This window comes from Lissotriton helveticus, chromosome 11 (assembly GCF_964261635.1).
Source record: "Lissotriton helveticus chromosome 11, aLisHel1.1, whole genome shotgun sequence".
Classification (NCBI taxonomy): domain Eukaryota; kingdom Metazoa; phylum Chordata; class Amphibia; order Caudata; family Salamandridae; genus Lissotriton; species Lissotriton helveticus.
The window spans coordinates 1,145,063,619-1,145,080,682 of record NC_136072.1 but is presented as its reverse complement, the minus strand read 5'-3'; the positions used below and the strand labels follow the sequence as shown (position 1 = coordinate 1,145,080,682).

The window sequence follows — 17,064 nt, the reverse complement described above, 5'->3', positions numbered from 1 at the left end:
AATGAGGGGACTCCATACGCATTTGGAATGATGACATTTAAAAGCACCGTCAAAGGCATGTGCGCTAAGCTTTGGGCACCGAAAGTGGTACAAAAGGGGGTGGTGATGGACGGAGCATCTGAACCAATCAAACACTCACACCCAGTCAACAGATCTGGGTTTAATCCATCACTGTGCTTTAGCCCACTCTGCCACCCCAGTTCAGACATGGCCTTATGCAAATCAGTCTGACCCTGTGCCTCATGGGAACAGTCCAGCCCGAACTGCCAAGCCATGCCTTCACTGGACCGTAATCAAGCTTCCTAGGACCGGTTTCTGGCATTCCAGCCGTCTTCAGCCAGGCTTGCTTGAATCCAGTGGCAAAGTGAGCAAGGGACTCAACGTCTGAGCATACCCTGCCAACTTATGGCGAACAAAGCGGTCCAAAAGGGGGTGTGATGGATGGAGCATCTGAACCAAACACTCACACCCAGTCAACAGATCTGGGTTTAATCCATCACCGTTCTTTAGTCCACTCTGCCACCCCAGTTCAGACATGGCCATATGCAAATCAGTCTGACCCTGTGCCTCATGGGAACAGTCCAGCCCGAACTGCCAAGCCATGCCTTCCCTAGACCGGAATCAAGCTTCCGAGGACCGGTTTCTGGCATTACAGCCGTCTTCAGCCCGGCTTGCTTGAATCCAGTGGCAAAGTGAGCAAGGGACTCACGTATGAGCATACCCTGCCAACTTATGGCGAACAAAGCGGTACAAAAGGGGGTGGTGATGGACGGAGCATCTGAACCAATCAAACGCTCACACCCAGTCAACAGATCTGGGTTTAATCCATCACCGTTCTTTAGCCCACTCTGCCACCCCAGTTCAGACATGGCCTGACTGGGTGTTTGATTGGTTCAGATGCTTGGCAGTTCGGGCTGGACTGCTCCCATGAGGCACAGGGTTAGACTGATTTGCTTATGGCCATGTCTGAACTGGGGTGGCAGAGTGGGCTAAAGAATGGTGATGGATTAAACCCAGATCTGTTGACTGGGTGTGAGTGTTTGATTGGTTCAGATGCTCCGTCCATCACCACACCTAGTGAGGAATAGGAAGTTACCAATAGTCATGACACCACAATTCCATCCATAGCTGCCAAGGTTTCAGATTGCTGTGTCTGACATTTTCATTATTTTAGTGTAATCCGGAGTGACATTTCAACGACAATGAGTGACAATTTCTCTCAAGCAAGCTCAAACAATGAAGACGAGGGCAACATATAAATATCTGAAATTACACCTATTTGAGCAACAAGAAACTCTTATAAGATCTTAAAACAGCAGTTCTCAGTAACATAGGGCAGGGAGGCACTGCAGCTGCTCAGAAGATGATCTCATTGATCTGATCATTCATGACTGCACTCTAGCCTAGAAAACAAAGCTTTTAGTATAGCAAGTGCAACTAGGAGATAATGCCATCACTCAGTCTCAGGCACCTACTTCTATGCAAGCCCGACGAGCCCGGTATTTCACAAAGACGTGGGCACAAAATAAATGAAAGAATTAGACATAGTATTTTTTAATGTGTGTCAAAGTTCAATAATCAGTGAAACGTTGTGAAATGTATTTGCTGCTTCAGCATCACTCTGCCAAGAAATATGAGGGAGAACTCGCAGGTGTTCGTAAACGTGGCACTTTAGGCCATCCACAGCAAATAGAACATGTCTGACAATCAGTTCCAGCTTATCAATCATCCCTAACCAGTTTGACTACCGTAGAGTCTGCTCAAGTCCCTGTAACAAAACACTTTAATACATGCTGCAATGTGTGGGTCTGAGTTAAAAAGGCATCAGGGTACCATGCGTTGGGCAGAATAGCTTGGAGCATTACTGAAACTAAGGACAGACTCCATTTAAAACAAATGTTATAGTATGGCTTCTGTGGCGTGGTCTCAGATAATGAATGCAGTCAGCTGTGTCCAGTCCGCGGCATGCCACCATGACCACAGCTGCATGCAGGCTGCTTGAAATTAATATACCCGAGTTTTAAATTATTACATTAACTCGAATACTAATGACACGTAGAGACCTAGCATAGTGTGCACACCACTCGCCAAGCTGCTTCAGTTAATGCATGTAGGCAGTACCGCTTCTACCTCTGGACGTGGAGGTGGCAATGGGGGGTGGGTCCACAGCTCCAGATCTGGGGGGCAAATTGATTCAGGAGGGTGCATATTTTGTTGAAGAAAGGGGTTTCCAGGAGCAGAGTAGCTCTTTTATGTGATAATCTGGACCGCCGGTCAGAAATCTGGACCGCCGGTCAGAGAGCTGGAGGAGTGAGAGAGTAAGATTTTAAGCAGAGGCCAGCCAGCAGAAAGATGCGTCTGTAGCCCGGACGACCACCCACCCTTCTCCCTGGAGGTCGGTAATGGATGAACCTGGCACAGACCAGCTTCCAAATGTGCTGAAGCAGGCACCAGAGCCTGGTATCTGAGCACCACACAGCTAAAATTGATGCCCTCCCCCCGGTCACCGGAGCACTGATTGAACTCTTGTAGCAATTTTCCATCCTAGGACCACTGAACACATCTTTTAAAAGATGCAGCACACTAGAAATGCCTGAATGATGTGTGATGATGTCTAATCATTTCACACCTTGCCCATCACATAGGATCCACACGATTAAATGACCGTCTGGATCGCAGGACACCTCACACCTTGGGAATATACTACACGGGCTCTAGTGTGCATGCACGAGTGTGCAAGCACATTAGGAATGCCAACTTTGAAATCAGGATACCTCAGTGTCTGGCCACTGTAACCCGACTCGGACCTCACCCGTGGCAACGCCGGGCATGACTGAGGCTCGCAGCTCAGCACAGCTACATCACCCTTATTATTTAATTTGTATCTACAACCCCTCTTAGCCTCCCTCCGCAATACCCCGGTCACAATTTTCAACTATGCAGACGATCTTCAGTTAATCTTCCCCATTGATTCTCTTCCTTCCTCCTGTCTTTATTTCCAGTCCACCATGCTGGCCATTGCTGAATGGATGTTTCACAGCCAATTGAAACTGAACCCCACAAAAACAGAGCTCGTACTAGTGGGAGGCTCCTCTAATCCATGGAATCCCACCTTTTGGCCTTCATCCCTGGGGACGGCACCTACTCCTGTGAGCACTGCGAAGAGTCTGGGAGTGATCATCTCTGAAGACCTCTCTATGAGATCACAAATCAACTCAGTCACTTCATCCTGTTTTTTCCATCTAAGGCGGATTCGTAAAATCAGCAGGTTCCTTACCAGAGATGCCTTGATCCTAGTCATCCTCGCTCTTATCACCTCCAGACTCGACTATGCTAACATTCTTTATGTGGGGATTCCAGCATTCCACCTCCATCGGCTGCAACTGGTGCAGAATCAGGCTGCCCGTCTGATCTTCCACCAGCCGAAACATCAGCACGTCACCCCTCTTCTGCGCAACCTTCACTGGCTCCCTGTCTCCAAACGCTGCACCTTCAAGCTTGGATGTACCATCTTCAAAGCCCTTTCTGACTCCGCCCCCGCCTTTATCTCATCTTGCCTGTCTCGTTACGTTCCCCACAGAGATCTCCGCTCAACATCCCTTAATTATCTTGTGGTTCCTAAATGCAGACGGAAAAAGCATGGAGGGCTGAGTTTCTCTGTCTTGGCTCCCTCCACCTGGAATTCCTTTCCAACTGCACTTCGTCTCTGCCCCAGCTACAACTGCTTTCGCAAACTGTTAAAAACCCTGTTATTCCAGTCAGCATTCGAGTAACTCCTCCTCCCTGGTCACCGTTTTTTTCTTGTCAAGAGCGCCATGAAACCGTTGGTGAACGTGCGCGGTACAAATACTTTTAACGTTTAACGTAACGTACACAGTCAGATAGGCGATCTGGACAGCTGCAAGCCACTACGACCACCAGTCTGTGGTTCTGTCAGCCGCAGGTGGGGTCGGGTACGTTGGCGTCGCTGCATCATGATTCTTACCGGCCACAGCAAGCTGTGCTAACCTACATGATTACCACCAGCTAAGCAGCCAATCTTTCTCATTCAACTGCCACCGGATCGCGCCACGGGCAGTTTCAGCAGGACTCACCCACCTGTAACTGCGAGTCTCACAAACTCACGCCTGACTTCACCTGTTGACTGAACACTATCTGTCTCTCCGTAGTAGCCATAGGCCACTCACCGACTCCTCCTGACGTCAGTGAAATGCATCAGTAATGGCATGGCTGCACGGAGAATTGACTCCTAATCATGTCTGTTACATTGTAGCAGTAGCAGCGGAGCTAGAGCTCTGGCAGCCCCGAAGCCTGTCGGCAGCAGCGCGTGCTGCCACTCGGAGCTTTCAGTAAAAAATGGTGTATTAGCAGCCAGCGCTCCAGGCCGCTTGACAGCAGAGTAGGCGCTAACTATGCGCAACTTTGCATTTCAGTGTGGTGATGCGGACCACCACTCTAAAATGTGTTAGTCTAATGCCTGATGCGTGGTACTTGGCAGGGCTGTCCATTCAAAGGACCAGTGGACAGCACAGCATTGGTTGATTGCTATCATTATGCTGCTAATCGGACACACCTGGAGAAAGACTTCCAAAAGTCAAAGAATAAGATGCTCTGCCTCGCTCCACAAAGAAGGATTTCCTAAACACATCATATTCTGTAGTTCAAAACCTCCGCTTCCACAGAACAACTACATCTAATCTTCTGAAGGAAGCGACGCCATCTCTGTAGTAGACATTACACAGCCCATCTCACCTTTCTGTGAGGTCTAGAACACAGCACTTGCCGGATCACAAGGTAGATGTTCCCTCTGCGCTGGCAAAGGGGCTCTGTATGAATGTCATGATCCGCCAGCCTCACACCTAATGTCACCACTCTGTGCGGTGTGCAGGGGGTGTTTCACACATAAAAGGCCAGTTTGAGCTAAAGAGAAACAAAGCTATGATGCACCAAAGTATATCTACATAGATCGGCCATCCAGGGGACCTAACAACAGATTGGGTTCTTCCACTTGGAAAGGCTCATCTAGGGTCCTTCTCACAAAACACCCACAGAAATCTGGAAGAGACCACGCTTCAATGCTTCAGCAAATTAGACAATACACACAGCTCTAATGCAATTTAGAGTTGGGCAAATCCTGTTCCAGCTCAGCAGAGAAGCAGCAGCTCTCCTTACATCTTCACACACTGGTACACCGCAAAAAAACACAAGTATACAATGAACTAACTGCCTTTTAATAAGACACTCCAAAAAGAGAACACCTTTCAGAACATTTTGCTTGCTTTGGTAACAGGATCTCGGTAGTGTTCCCCCAAAGACCTCTTCACCCCACACACTTCTTTCTTGGCTGCTGAGGGCACTGCTTTTCATTTATACAATGTGCTCAAAAAAGCTCAAACCAAATTCCACCTGCTCAGATTTATCTTCTGCACAGCTCACATGGCATTTTAAGGATGCGGACTCAGTGAGTTAAAAGGTTAATGGTAACAAACGAAAGAAATGCTCTTTGAAGGTCAAGAGTTCTAACCCCAGCAAGCAAGAACCAGGCGTCCTTTCGTCTGAGGTAATTGAGTAAGAGAGTTGTCTAGTTTCTTCGATTTGGATGGGATTAACTTACAAAGCGGTGCTTTTCCATATTGGACAAAAAATTGACTTTTTACCCCAGGTTTGGGTGATGCTCTTAGGACAGGGAGCATTTGGAAATAGCACGCTAGAATTTGAAGACTAACTTGTGTGGTGAATTTAGGATTGGTGCCTTTCTTTTTCTTGACAAGTCCACTGTCCAAAGTGTTGTTGTATGAGTATTATAAAGTGTACATAAAGTCTGTAATTTACAGCGCAAAGTAACTGGAACTGCATAATTTAGCTCTATATATAAAAAATCACTTATGTTGAGGGTTTATCAGTATACTGTAGAAAGAGGTTAGCGCCCCCCGTACATTCCCCGTAAACATGAAAAACACACTTGGAGGTAATACATTTTACGAAAGTGCACTACTGAAATGTGCTCATTCATTCATGCAAATCCCTAAGGGCACAAACCCAGCTCAAGCACTGCTCTGTGCATTCAAACATCGAAAGCACTCATGTGGAGAGTTCATACCCAGCTAGAATGAGAGCAGCACACCACTTACTGGTCAGCCCATCTCCCATCACAGGCTGGAGGAACTTGTCCCGGTGTTCAGAAATGCCATCACCAGGGCTGATCATCCCATTGCCAGCTCCATTACTGACCAGGACATCCCGTTGGCTGGTTGCAGGGTCCATTGTGAGAGCCACGGGTCAGCACAGGTACCCTGTGCAGCTGCTCACAGAATCTACTTCCGGGTCGGTGTTAAAACAGCTCCATCAGGGGTAGAATACATGGCGAGTGTGTGTAGGGGCATCAAGGCCTGGAGAGAATTGGAAAGTGATGATAAAGATGCAGTATCCCCCTGTAAACAAGTAAACAAAAAATAAATATGTCAGTGAAGCACTCAATGGTCCTCGGCATCAAGATTCCTGTGCTACAATGAACTCACTGGACTCGTTCTCAGAAGCGATAGGGGAACCGCAAATAGGCACTTGCAAACAAGCCTGTTACTTATCTCTACATGAGCCTCAAGATACCCATGTTGTTTAAGTTTATGGATAACCAAATAATACAATGGATCAAGGTTAGTCAAACAATGGACCAGCATGGTCTTTGTAGGGTTTACCAATGATGGGGAGAGGGTCAACAAAGAAGAGACAGCACTCCTGGGTGGACCCAGCACAGCTACAGAAAACTAGCCTGGACTCAGGAACTTTAAAATACCGAAGCTCTCATGGTTCACTCTCCACAGTCAACATGCGAGCAGCGTGGACGGTCCGCACCGCTAGACATGGGGAAGAGTTAGGCAAATGCCATCAGTTATTCCTTGCAGAGAATAACACTAGGGACCTCTTATATACTGCTTTTCATCTAAAACATTCACACAATCCTTTTTACATTGTATAGTGTGGAGTGGAGTGGCGTGGCTCACTGGTTAGAGGCGGCAGACCCGGGAGCAGAGGACGGCCCGGGACCAGGGTTCAATTCCTGACGCGGCAGGGTCTTGGACCAGGGTCAGCGGACTCGATAATTCTCGCCTCGGTGCCTACTCTAACTAGGGATCACACTCGGCAACTCTGGGCATTAGCGTGCCTCATCTCCACAACGGCCCCCCACATACGCCGTGGATGCCTGGTTTCACCTTGGAGATACCCAGTAGGGGCCATCTCACAGGGAAAGCCAGGACGGGTTCCCCAGCGGTCTATAGCACAGAGATACTCCTTCGGGAGTCGATTCTAGCAAGTTAGAAACCCGCAATTAAATTAAATTTTTTAAATTATATAGTCATTCTGATGAAACCAGTTCCAATCGACCTAAGAATATACAAGAAGCCACCTTCCCACCACCAAATCTGCCAGAGCCTGGACATCCAACATTCACCAGCACACACTCTGCAGTTGGTACTTAGACAATGCACAATACAGGAACAGCCTCTTCAGTTACTACAGCAAACAGGATTTCTGGGCCAGGCCCTGAACTGCTGTTCAGGAGGATGGTTAGCCATTCTTCATCGAAAGATGTCCGTCAAACTCAAAATGTGCCACAGTTTTAATTTTTTAACTTTTCAGCCACTATTTACACTTCCTGAACATACGGTTCACGACTGCATGCCTGGCTTTATGGTCGAGACAATCAGAGAGATCTGCTCATTGCCATAAAAGTGACCAAACAACAGCACCACACAAGGAAGAGGAAACACCGCGTGAGGCCGATGGCTGCGTCAACTGCACAGCGCTATGGGTGGCTGTGAGCAGGGCACGGGAGTTACAAACAACGAATTGGGCTGACACCCAACTCCCATCAGTAGCTTCTTGACAGTCTGCAGACATGGAAGTCAAAGGCTCAGTCCAATACTACCAAAGCCCTTCTGCCCTTCTTTGTATTTCATCAATTTAGGTCTCAGTTATCTGCACAGTTATTCATCTATAAGAGAATTGTTGCTAACAAGGCTCTGCAAGCGGATAAACAAAATTAAACATGTTAATAATTGTAGTATTTCCTTTAATAAAACTGAAGATTGTACAGTAAAGAAAGTCATCTCCAATACGTCGGCATGTGTCACCTGATGACTTCAGACAACAAAACAGGCTTTCTTAAATGGTTTACAAATAAAAATCAAATTAAACAAACCCAGCAGTTTGTGCTAACAAAGTGCTGAGGTACAGATCTAAAACGTTATTTTGTGGTCAAAGGGTCAACTTTGCACAATCTGACGCCCAGTTTCGATCCGTTGCAAAACAGCCTCCTATTGCATACAAAATAAACCAAACTTTAATATGATAACATGTTAGCATATTGCAATTTGAGTTTGTGACTTCATGCCAAAATCAATATTTGGAAGGGCCATGTTTAAGGCATCCTTTCCTAATTGTAAGCAATTCACTATAGGATATATTAAGGTTTTGTGACTAAAATACGCTTGTAAAACATTAATATTTTATCAGCTGCTAAAAGGCAGTAGGAACCCTTTTGCTAAGAGGAAGGGGACTCAAAGGGGCTCCTTCATGAATGTTTATAAAAAACATTTTTAATCAGTAGCCAATGGTCATGAGACCGGACCACTGCCAACTCATAAAACAAATGTTCGAAAAACGTTAACAAAAATTTCAAATGTATCCCTTTTTCTTTTTAGGAAAATAAGTTACATTTTATTTAAAAAAAAAAATTAAAGATTATTTCATTCAAAAGCAAACAAAGACATGGTGGTCTGCAGAACCCACAATGCCATCATCCCTCTGATTGTAGTCAATCGTACTGGGTCGCAATTTGCAACGTATCTCTGAAATATTAATGTGGTAGGTCGGATTACGACTCACTACAGATGTTGATTTTGCAAGTTGACCTTTTAGTACATAGGTTGGTTCGCAAAATCAGAATCGATTTAGTTGAGTTGGTGCACAATTTTTTACCACTTTTACAGAATGAATTCTTAGTGCATCTGGCACTAAATTTCTCAACTTACATACAATATATGTACAGCTAGGCAACAGATGTACAGGAGACCCATCGCTAGTCTAGTAAATCCCGCTGACTGGTAAAAACTCAGTTAAGGCCTAGACAGGAGCCAAGCGGGAATATTTATAATTCGGACTCACTGGCGGGTGCAAAATAACCAAAGACCACCAATTTCAGTCTTACCTAAAACACAATATAATATTGCTCATCACTACTAGAACAGTGTGCCTTTTCCTATTGTATAAAATTGAATGAATGTTAATTTATCAGGTTTAATTAGGACAGAAGTGTAAATACCCACTGCCTACTCCTAGAAAGATAGCTGGTGATTGAATCTGTAACAGTGCAAGCTTCAGTGAAGTCTGTAGTAGTCCATGCTTCCTGAAGCCACCTGTTTTGGCTTGGAGACTAATTCAGCTTTCTTGGTCACTGAACCTTTGGCACCTACATCAGCTCTACCAAAAAGGACAGTCAATATTGTCAATGGAGATGTATTTTACTGTGACAGCGAAAGACTTGCATACCTGAAGCTGAGCTGACATCACTAGCTCAATGCACACATCCATTGTATAAGGCCCGCTAAGCTCCAAACTGAACATATAGCCTAAAGAGGTACGGTCCACAAAAAGAGTAAAAACAGGGCAAGTATCGCAATAAAATGACAGACATTATGTCTTTGGAATACCGTGTATTCTATTAGATTCATATTTATATGCCTTGGATGGGCATTTCTTGCCATGCTCTCCACACAGATTAAATATTGCTAACAGAAGGTGCAAGGCACATCCTAGGGACTCAGCAATAGCTGAACACTGAACCCAGCTCATCAGTCCAATTCACTTGCCCTTGCAACTCATAACACTCAACAATGTAACATTAATCAGGCAAGGTAACTTGAAGTGAAACTGAACCATAGACCAGCAGTTACTCGAACTAGACAACATTACAAAGGGTGGCTCCTAGGTGAAAGGGAACACGGACAAAGGCTGGCAAAGCCAACAGATATTGTTTTGGCATATTGGCTTTGCCAATGTTTTTTGTTGATGCTCTGCAGCATCGGCAAAATGTAATGCTTTCAGCCAATGCTTTGCAACATGGGGTAAGATAATAAAACAGATTGATAAAACAGGGTAATTATGTTTATGCATACAGATGGATGTACCATGGCACTTTGGTGGCCTAGCATGAGAATATATGTGTGCGCCTGTTTTACCACACATGTTTGCGCATGTGGCACGATGCATCGTTTCTTTTTAGGTTTCGCCCTGGGCGTTGCAACTGCATAGCAGTTGCTCCGCCCACGGCGAAACCTCATGATCCTACATATGGACTTTCGTTCCGCCTCTGTCTCCCATTGGCTAGCTCCATAAATGGAGGCTAGCCATTGGGAGACAGAGGCTGTCAATCCCGCTTTCTCGTGAAAACGCGATTGGGGGGCGTTTCTCTGTCTTTTTTTAAGTCCCGCCCCTTTGCCCTGGGCCGTGCTGCCATTGGCTGCCGGCCCGGGACACCCCCATGATGTCATTCCCGGGCCGCGCTGTGATTGGCTGGCCGGCCCGGGACCTGACTTGTTTTTCTTTTTGTTTCTTTCTTGTTCTCCTTGGTTTATATCATTTGTGGGTTAAGGAGGAACGTTATGTTTTGTGTTGGTGGGCTTCCCCCACTCTGTCAACCCCAGGGAGGAGTGTTTTCTGAGACGTCCTTTCCGGTCTGGTCCTTATGGTTGCAACTGTGACCTAGGAACATTCTGGAATAAAAAAGAAGCTTCGAGGCAGGACCTGTGGCAGCTGAACACTAATACTGGTCTGGCGTACTACATGCAAAAGCCGATACTTGAACCTGCTCTTCGAGCTCCAAAGTAGGCAGCTCTAGCCGTTACCCCACATCCTCTCCTTCTAGACTGTTACATTTAATAAACTAGATAATTTCCGATATTTATCTCATATTAGTAGAATCATTTCAAGTCACTGTGTAGTGTCACGCGGTGACGGAAGGCATTTATAGGTCATCGGTCAACACCGGCTAGAGCTGCCGACTTTGGAGCTGGGGACCCGGGTGCGATCCTCGGCGTCGGCTCACAATCCTGCGATCTGGGCTTAATTTCCCCGTGCTTACCACAAATTAATCTATTCTTGTGTAATGAGTTTATCCGTGTATTGTATTGTATTGTAATTTCGGCATCGAAGCGCTTTTTTGGCGGGTAGCTAGAGTTTGCGCTATGTAAATCTGCAAAAAGAAAAAAAAATCAAAACAAGAAAATGTCACACATAGGCAACTTGACACGCACAGCCGCCTCCAGCTAATTTCTTGTAGACTCTTTAAGAAATGAGACGAGTTCCACCGCTAGCATTCAGCAGCATTTGGTTCCTTGCTTCCTCCCTCGTTCACTTCCTTATCTAAACGAAGGGTTAGCATTACAACTATTTCTGCGGCCGCGTCCTTCCTTTGTTTTTACTGGTTCTCTCTCTTGCTTACTTTTGACCTAGTCCTTCTTCCTGGTCTATGGCAAGCTTCCTGCCTGCCCTTTGGTCCAGTGGTTGCGCGATGGGTGCAGAGTACACTTGTGGTGTTGCATAAGAAGGGTACCAGCCAGTGTCGGAGCACCTGTTAGGGAGAGGAGACGAAGGCAAGAGCAAGATGCAGCGACTCAGAGTGGTATTCGGGCACGTCCTTCCAGGGGCCCAGGGTTCGCTTGGAACCCGCACGAGCTCGCTGCCGGCTGCGCCCTGCTCAGCTCTTCATCACAGGGACAGTCCCGAGGACATTGTAGTGGTGCAGGGTCTGCGCACTGCCATCTGCAAAGCCAAGCGAGGCGCCTTCAAGGTAAAGTACCCCCACTGCTTATTCAGTGCCACTCACAGTCATTCTTTCACTGCAGAGACTTTGTCATTCCATGCATAGTAGTCCCACTCACTTAGGTATCTACTGCGGTCACTGCCTTTCCTTTTTGCAGATTCATATAGCGCGAATTCGGAGCGCTTTACATGAGCACCAGTTACGTTACAGAATGACACATTCATTTTTGGTAGGCACTGGGAGATTGTTGTATTGAAAGACAACATAAGTATTGATGTTTAAATGAAAGGCTTCCGCACACGCCAGTATGACTTTTCTATTTTTAACTCTATGAGGAAGCATGTTGCAGAAGCATGGTTCAGTTCAACGCTATGAGGAAGCATGTTGCAGAAGCATGGTGCAGTTCATGTTTTGGAGATGTCAAAAGTTGGCAGCCTCATCATTTTCTGAAACAAGTGTGAACTGACCTAAGAACAGTGGTCATGTTCAGTGTGTTTGTGATGATTAAAACATGTCGACATCCAACGTTTATGAAGTCAAGGAGTGTTTTTAGGTACAACAAAAACCATTAAAAATGCAATAGGTCTCGCCTTTCATTAAGTTAAATCCATTTGCTTTGCTATAGAATACCATTAGCAAAGCAAATGGCTTTAACTTAGTCAAAGGCGAGACCTATTGCATTTTCAATGCTTGATTTATCTGTTTTCAAAACCAACACATAAATACAAAATTTGTCATTTACAATGGCAATAGCTCTAACTTTTCCAAAGGCGAAACCATTGCATTGTAAATGCTTGTTTTATTTTATTTTAGGTTGAGCCTGGGTAGCGCATGCGCTACTCTACGAGGCATGCTCTATTGAGGTCGGGGCTTGAAGCTCCGCCTACTCTCCGCCCACATTTTTTATTGGCTTATGTCATTGTCCACGGTTAGGGGTGTTGAATTTAATAAAATATCTACTGGTCCATGGGGCAGTTTACCTTGTAACAAAATCCACTTTTCCCTTTGGTGTTATGTAGTGCAGCGAAAAATTATGGCTGCAATCTCAGTATATAAGAGCTCTGACACAGCATCTCTGATTTTGCCAGGGCTCATACCATAGTAGTGTTTGAATATTTGCAATCCCCTTATGTTGCCACGTTTCTACAGAGCTACATATTGGGGCTGAAGGTAGCGGTAAGCAATAGTTCCAGGGTTAGAATGCCCTTTAGAGTCTGTGCAAACCTACTAACGTGCTTTTTTTTTTTTTTTTTTTTCAGGATAATTGTTTGGTTTTTAAAAAAATCTTTTTATTGGCAGTAAAAGTATGAACACATATATCAATTCCATTACAAGGATATGTTTCATAAATCCTAGGTCGTGCATATTAGATACAGTGAATTGGTAAGCATACATTTCCATTTTTTATATCCCAACTGTTACTATATATACGCGTCCCACCCTTACCCTCTCCCCCTGGCACTCACGGTTAATCACTTCTGCCGCTCATGGCACTGACCAACCTAGCGTAGTTAGTTCACAATTATTAACCAAACAGAAACCTGGACCTGTAGAGGACTACATACAATATGATACATATGTGTGATTTCTAATTATTGCACCTAGAACTACTCTTTCTCCACGGTGCATGGGTTTGCACCAAGTATAGGAGAGACTCCAGGTACTCCATGCAACTCATTCTGTCCCTCATACATCAGTGGTTGACAAGTTGGGTGAGTTGGATGCAGTGTCGTCTCCAATCTCAAAGGCCCCCAGTGTAGTATGCCAATCTAATGACGTTAGAGTCTTCCTGAGGCCCCTACGCTCCTCTCGCTGCAATGTCGTACCTTCCGCCTTTCCCCAGTGCAGTACCTCTGCTCTCCATATCTCTGGATCTGGCGGCCTGGCCGACTTCCATCTCATTGTTGTGGTACGTTTGGCAAGTAGTAGGGCTATATCAGTAAATCGCATAGCTACACTTTTTTTCCGTTCTGTAGGACCCAGCCCTAGTATGGAGTATTCTATGGTGGCGTAAGGTTTGGAAGGAGCCAGTTTGAGTAGAGCCTCATGTACCGTCTTCCAATAGTACCCGAGCTTCGGGCAATCCCAGATCATGTGGAGCAATCGCGCATCATCTGCGCCGCAGCGGGGGCATGTGTCAGGTGTGCTAGGGAACATTGTGTGTAAGCGGTGGGGCGTGAGGTATGCCCTGTGCAGAATCATAAGTTGAATGAATTTAAACTTCGGGTTCCTCAACACTTTCTTCGGGAACTTAAGGATTCGTTCCCACTCTTTGTCTCTAAGCGTCCTCCCTACGTCTCCTTCCCATTTGTCGAGCAAGGACTGTAGCGAGGCCGCTCTCCCCGTTCTTATACCAGTCGTTATCCATTTAGTCAGGTGACTGCCCGTCCCCATGAGGTACTGCATCGTGAGTAGCGGGTTCGTGGGTGGTTCTGTCCCGTCTGGTGCCCATGTCTGTGCTATGTAACGACGTACCGCGGCGTGTAAGAGAAACAGTCCTCCCGGGGTATGATGTGTGTCGCGGAAGTCCTCAAAAGCCATAATCTTGCCATCTGCAAATAGATCCCCCACTTGTGTCACCCCTGCATCATGCCAAGTATTGAGTATCTGATTTGAAAGCAGGCCGGTCCCCACCGGGATCCCCAATAGTGGTATCGTGGGAGCATAAGTAGACGCAGCGGACGTGTACTTCACCGCTCTCCTCCAACAATTGATCACGAGTCTAAGCAGGGGAGGCGTCGATTTAGGAATCTCCGCCTTTGGTAATAACAGGGTGTGGATGGTCCCTCTCGACCAGTCTGCGTCTGACATGCCTATCTCATGTAAGTTGCGTCCCGCCAACCAGTAGGCAAGCCACTGCAGTTGACAAGCATAGCTGTATGCCTGCAAGTCCGGGACCCCCATGCCGCCCGCCGTAGTGGGAAGCTGCAGTTTAGCCAGGCTAATGCGACGTCGCCCCGACCCCCACACCAGTTCCGTCAGCGTGGTATTCAACATCTTAAACATAGAGGCCGGGACCATGAAGGACAGGCCCGTGAAGTAGTAAATCAGCCTGGGTAGGACAGCCATCTTAGAGATGGCCACCCTGCCCGCCACCGATAACGGTAATGTGGTCCAGAATTGTACCTGCAATTTTAGCTTTATGGATGCTCTTCCTAGATTGCCATCGATCATATCCTTCGCGTCTCTGTATTTCTGTAAGCCCAGGTATCGGAAGGTCGTCTCCGCGACCTGGAAAGTGTGCGGTGCGAAGGGCAGCGACACCGGAAGTGTTGAAGCAGAACCCGTAGGACTTAGGCTCGCTAATGGTGAGGCCCGACAGTGCACGGAAGTTCTCAAAAATTTCGGGGATGGGGTCTAGTCCGCCCCTCAAGTCTTGCAAGTATAGGATAATGTCGTCTGCATAAGCCGACACCACATGGACTGTTTCGGCTCTCCTTAAGCCCCTGTGGCGTGCCGAGCTGTGAAGCTTGCAACGTAATGGCTCTAGAGCTAGTATAAACAATAACTGGGATAGTGGGCAGCCCTGTCTGGTCCCCTTCGCTATGTCCAGGTTTGCCTAAATGCATCTATTCGTGCGAACCCGGGCTGTCGGGCGGGTATATAACAACTGCACCCAGGCAACAAACTCGGGCGGTATCCCAAACTTTGCGAACGTTGCAAACATGAAATCCCATCTCAGGGAGTCAAATGCCTGCTTCAGGTCTAAAGAAACACAGCCCTCCGTTCCCAGTGACGCGCGTTCACAGAGCATGAGCTGGCTGAGCCTCCGCAGGTTCATAGCCGTACTCCTGCCAGGCACGAAGCCGCACTGGTCGGGGTGTATTAACCGCGGAATATATTGAGCCAGTCGCATTGCAAGTATCTTACTCAGAATTTTAAAATCTGTATTCAGTAAAGACAGAGGTCTGTAGTTAGCTAGGTGTAAACCGTCCCTACCCGGTTTCAGGAGTGACACTATCAGTGCTATCAGGGCCGATTGTGGCAGTCCCCGTGTTCTATATGTAATCGCGGGGCAAGCAGGTCAGTATAGGCCCCGTAGAACTCGGCCGGAAGGCCATCCGTCCCAGGGGTTTTGTTTCGCGGGAGCGCGCCTATGGCCAGGCTTATCTCCGCGACTGTGATAGGGCACGCCAGATCCTCCCTCTGCTGGTCCCCAAGTCGCGGAAATTCGAGTTCTGACATAAACTCCTCAAACGCCGTCTCTGACAGTTGTCGGTGTGGGCCGTAGAGTGTCTCGTAATAGTCCCTAAAGGCAATATTAATGTCTAATTGTGTCGTGGCTGACGACCCTCCCGGACCAGTAACTTCTAGTACGGGCAAGTGAACTGGATCATCACGCACTATACGGGCCAGCAAGGGACCCGATCTCTCGGCTTGCGCGTGCTGCCTACCTGTGTACTCCCTATAATCCAGCACTCGCAGTTCCTCTAATAGCTCAGCGTGCTGTATACGCGCCTCCTGCAGCGGTGTGAAGGGCAAGTTCGTGCCCGCAGCCTCACTTTCCAGCATAGCCAGCCATCCCTCCACCTCCCGGAGTCTCGCCAGAACATTAAGTCGCATGCCTACCCGTGTGCTCATCGCCTCCCCCCTGATGTACACCTTAAAGGCGTCCCATTCCACCTGTCGGGAGCTAGCCGTGCCAGTGTTTGTGTGAAAATAATTAGTTATTGCGTCTGTAAGCGATGCCTTAAATACAGTGTCCTCCAACAATTCCGTGGTGAGGCGCAACGTTGGTATAGGTGTCGGGACCCTGCCCCATTGCAATGTGACTTCTACTGGGTTGTGGTCAGAGAAAGTCTTACCCATATGTTCCGCTATGGTCACCGCCTCTAGCAATGGTTTAGCACAGAAGACGCGGTCTATCCTGGTGTGTAGTCTATGGGGCGGGGAGTAGAAGGTGTATTCTCTATTTAGCAAGTGTTTATATCGTCATGTGTCGGCCAAATTCCAGCCCTCCGCCCACTGCGCAAGCGCGTCTGCCTGCCTCCTACTCTCAGTAGCCTGAAGTAGTGGGTGCGATCTGTCTAGCGATATATCTAAAACTGCATTAAAATCCCCACCTATAATCCAATGGTCAGCCCAGTCTGCCAACACTCTGCTTACAGTAGTTAAGAAGTCTGATTGGCCCGAATTCGGCGCATAGACACTGCCAATCACAACAGGGGAACCATCTAGCATCCCACGAATGAATACGTATCTACCCTCAGCGCCCAGCCTCTTTTCCACAAGCTTAAAGGGAA

At 47.0% G+C, this 17,064-nt stretch overlaps 1 protein-coding gene across 6 annotated transcripts in view; it reads right to left on the bottom strand.

Annotated features, from left to right (window-relative positions):
• GOLGA3 (golgin A3) overlaps nucleotides 1-17,064 on the bottom strand; it is a 188,650-nt gene that overhangs the window by 111,301 nt on the left and 60,285 nt on the right. For all 6 annotated transcript variants that reach the window (XM_078667911.1, XM_078667908.1, XM_078667909.1 and 3 more), the window contains exon 2: nucleotides 6,132-6,431. In XM_078667911.1, coding sequence (XP_078524037.1) covers nucleotides 6,132-6,264 — 133 coding nt within the window. In that variant the 5' untranslated portion in view covers nucleotides 6,265-6,431. The remainder of the gene's footprint in view (nucleotides 1-6,131; nucleotides 6,432-17,064) is intronic.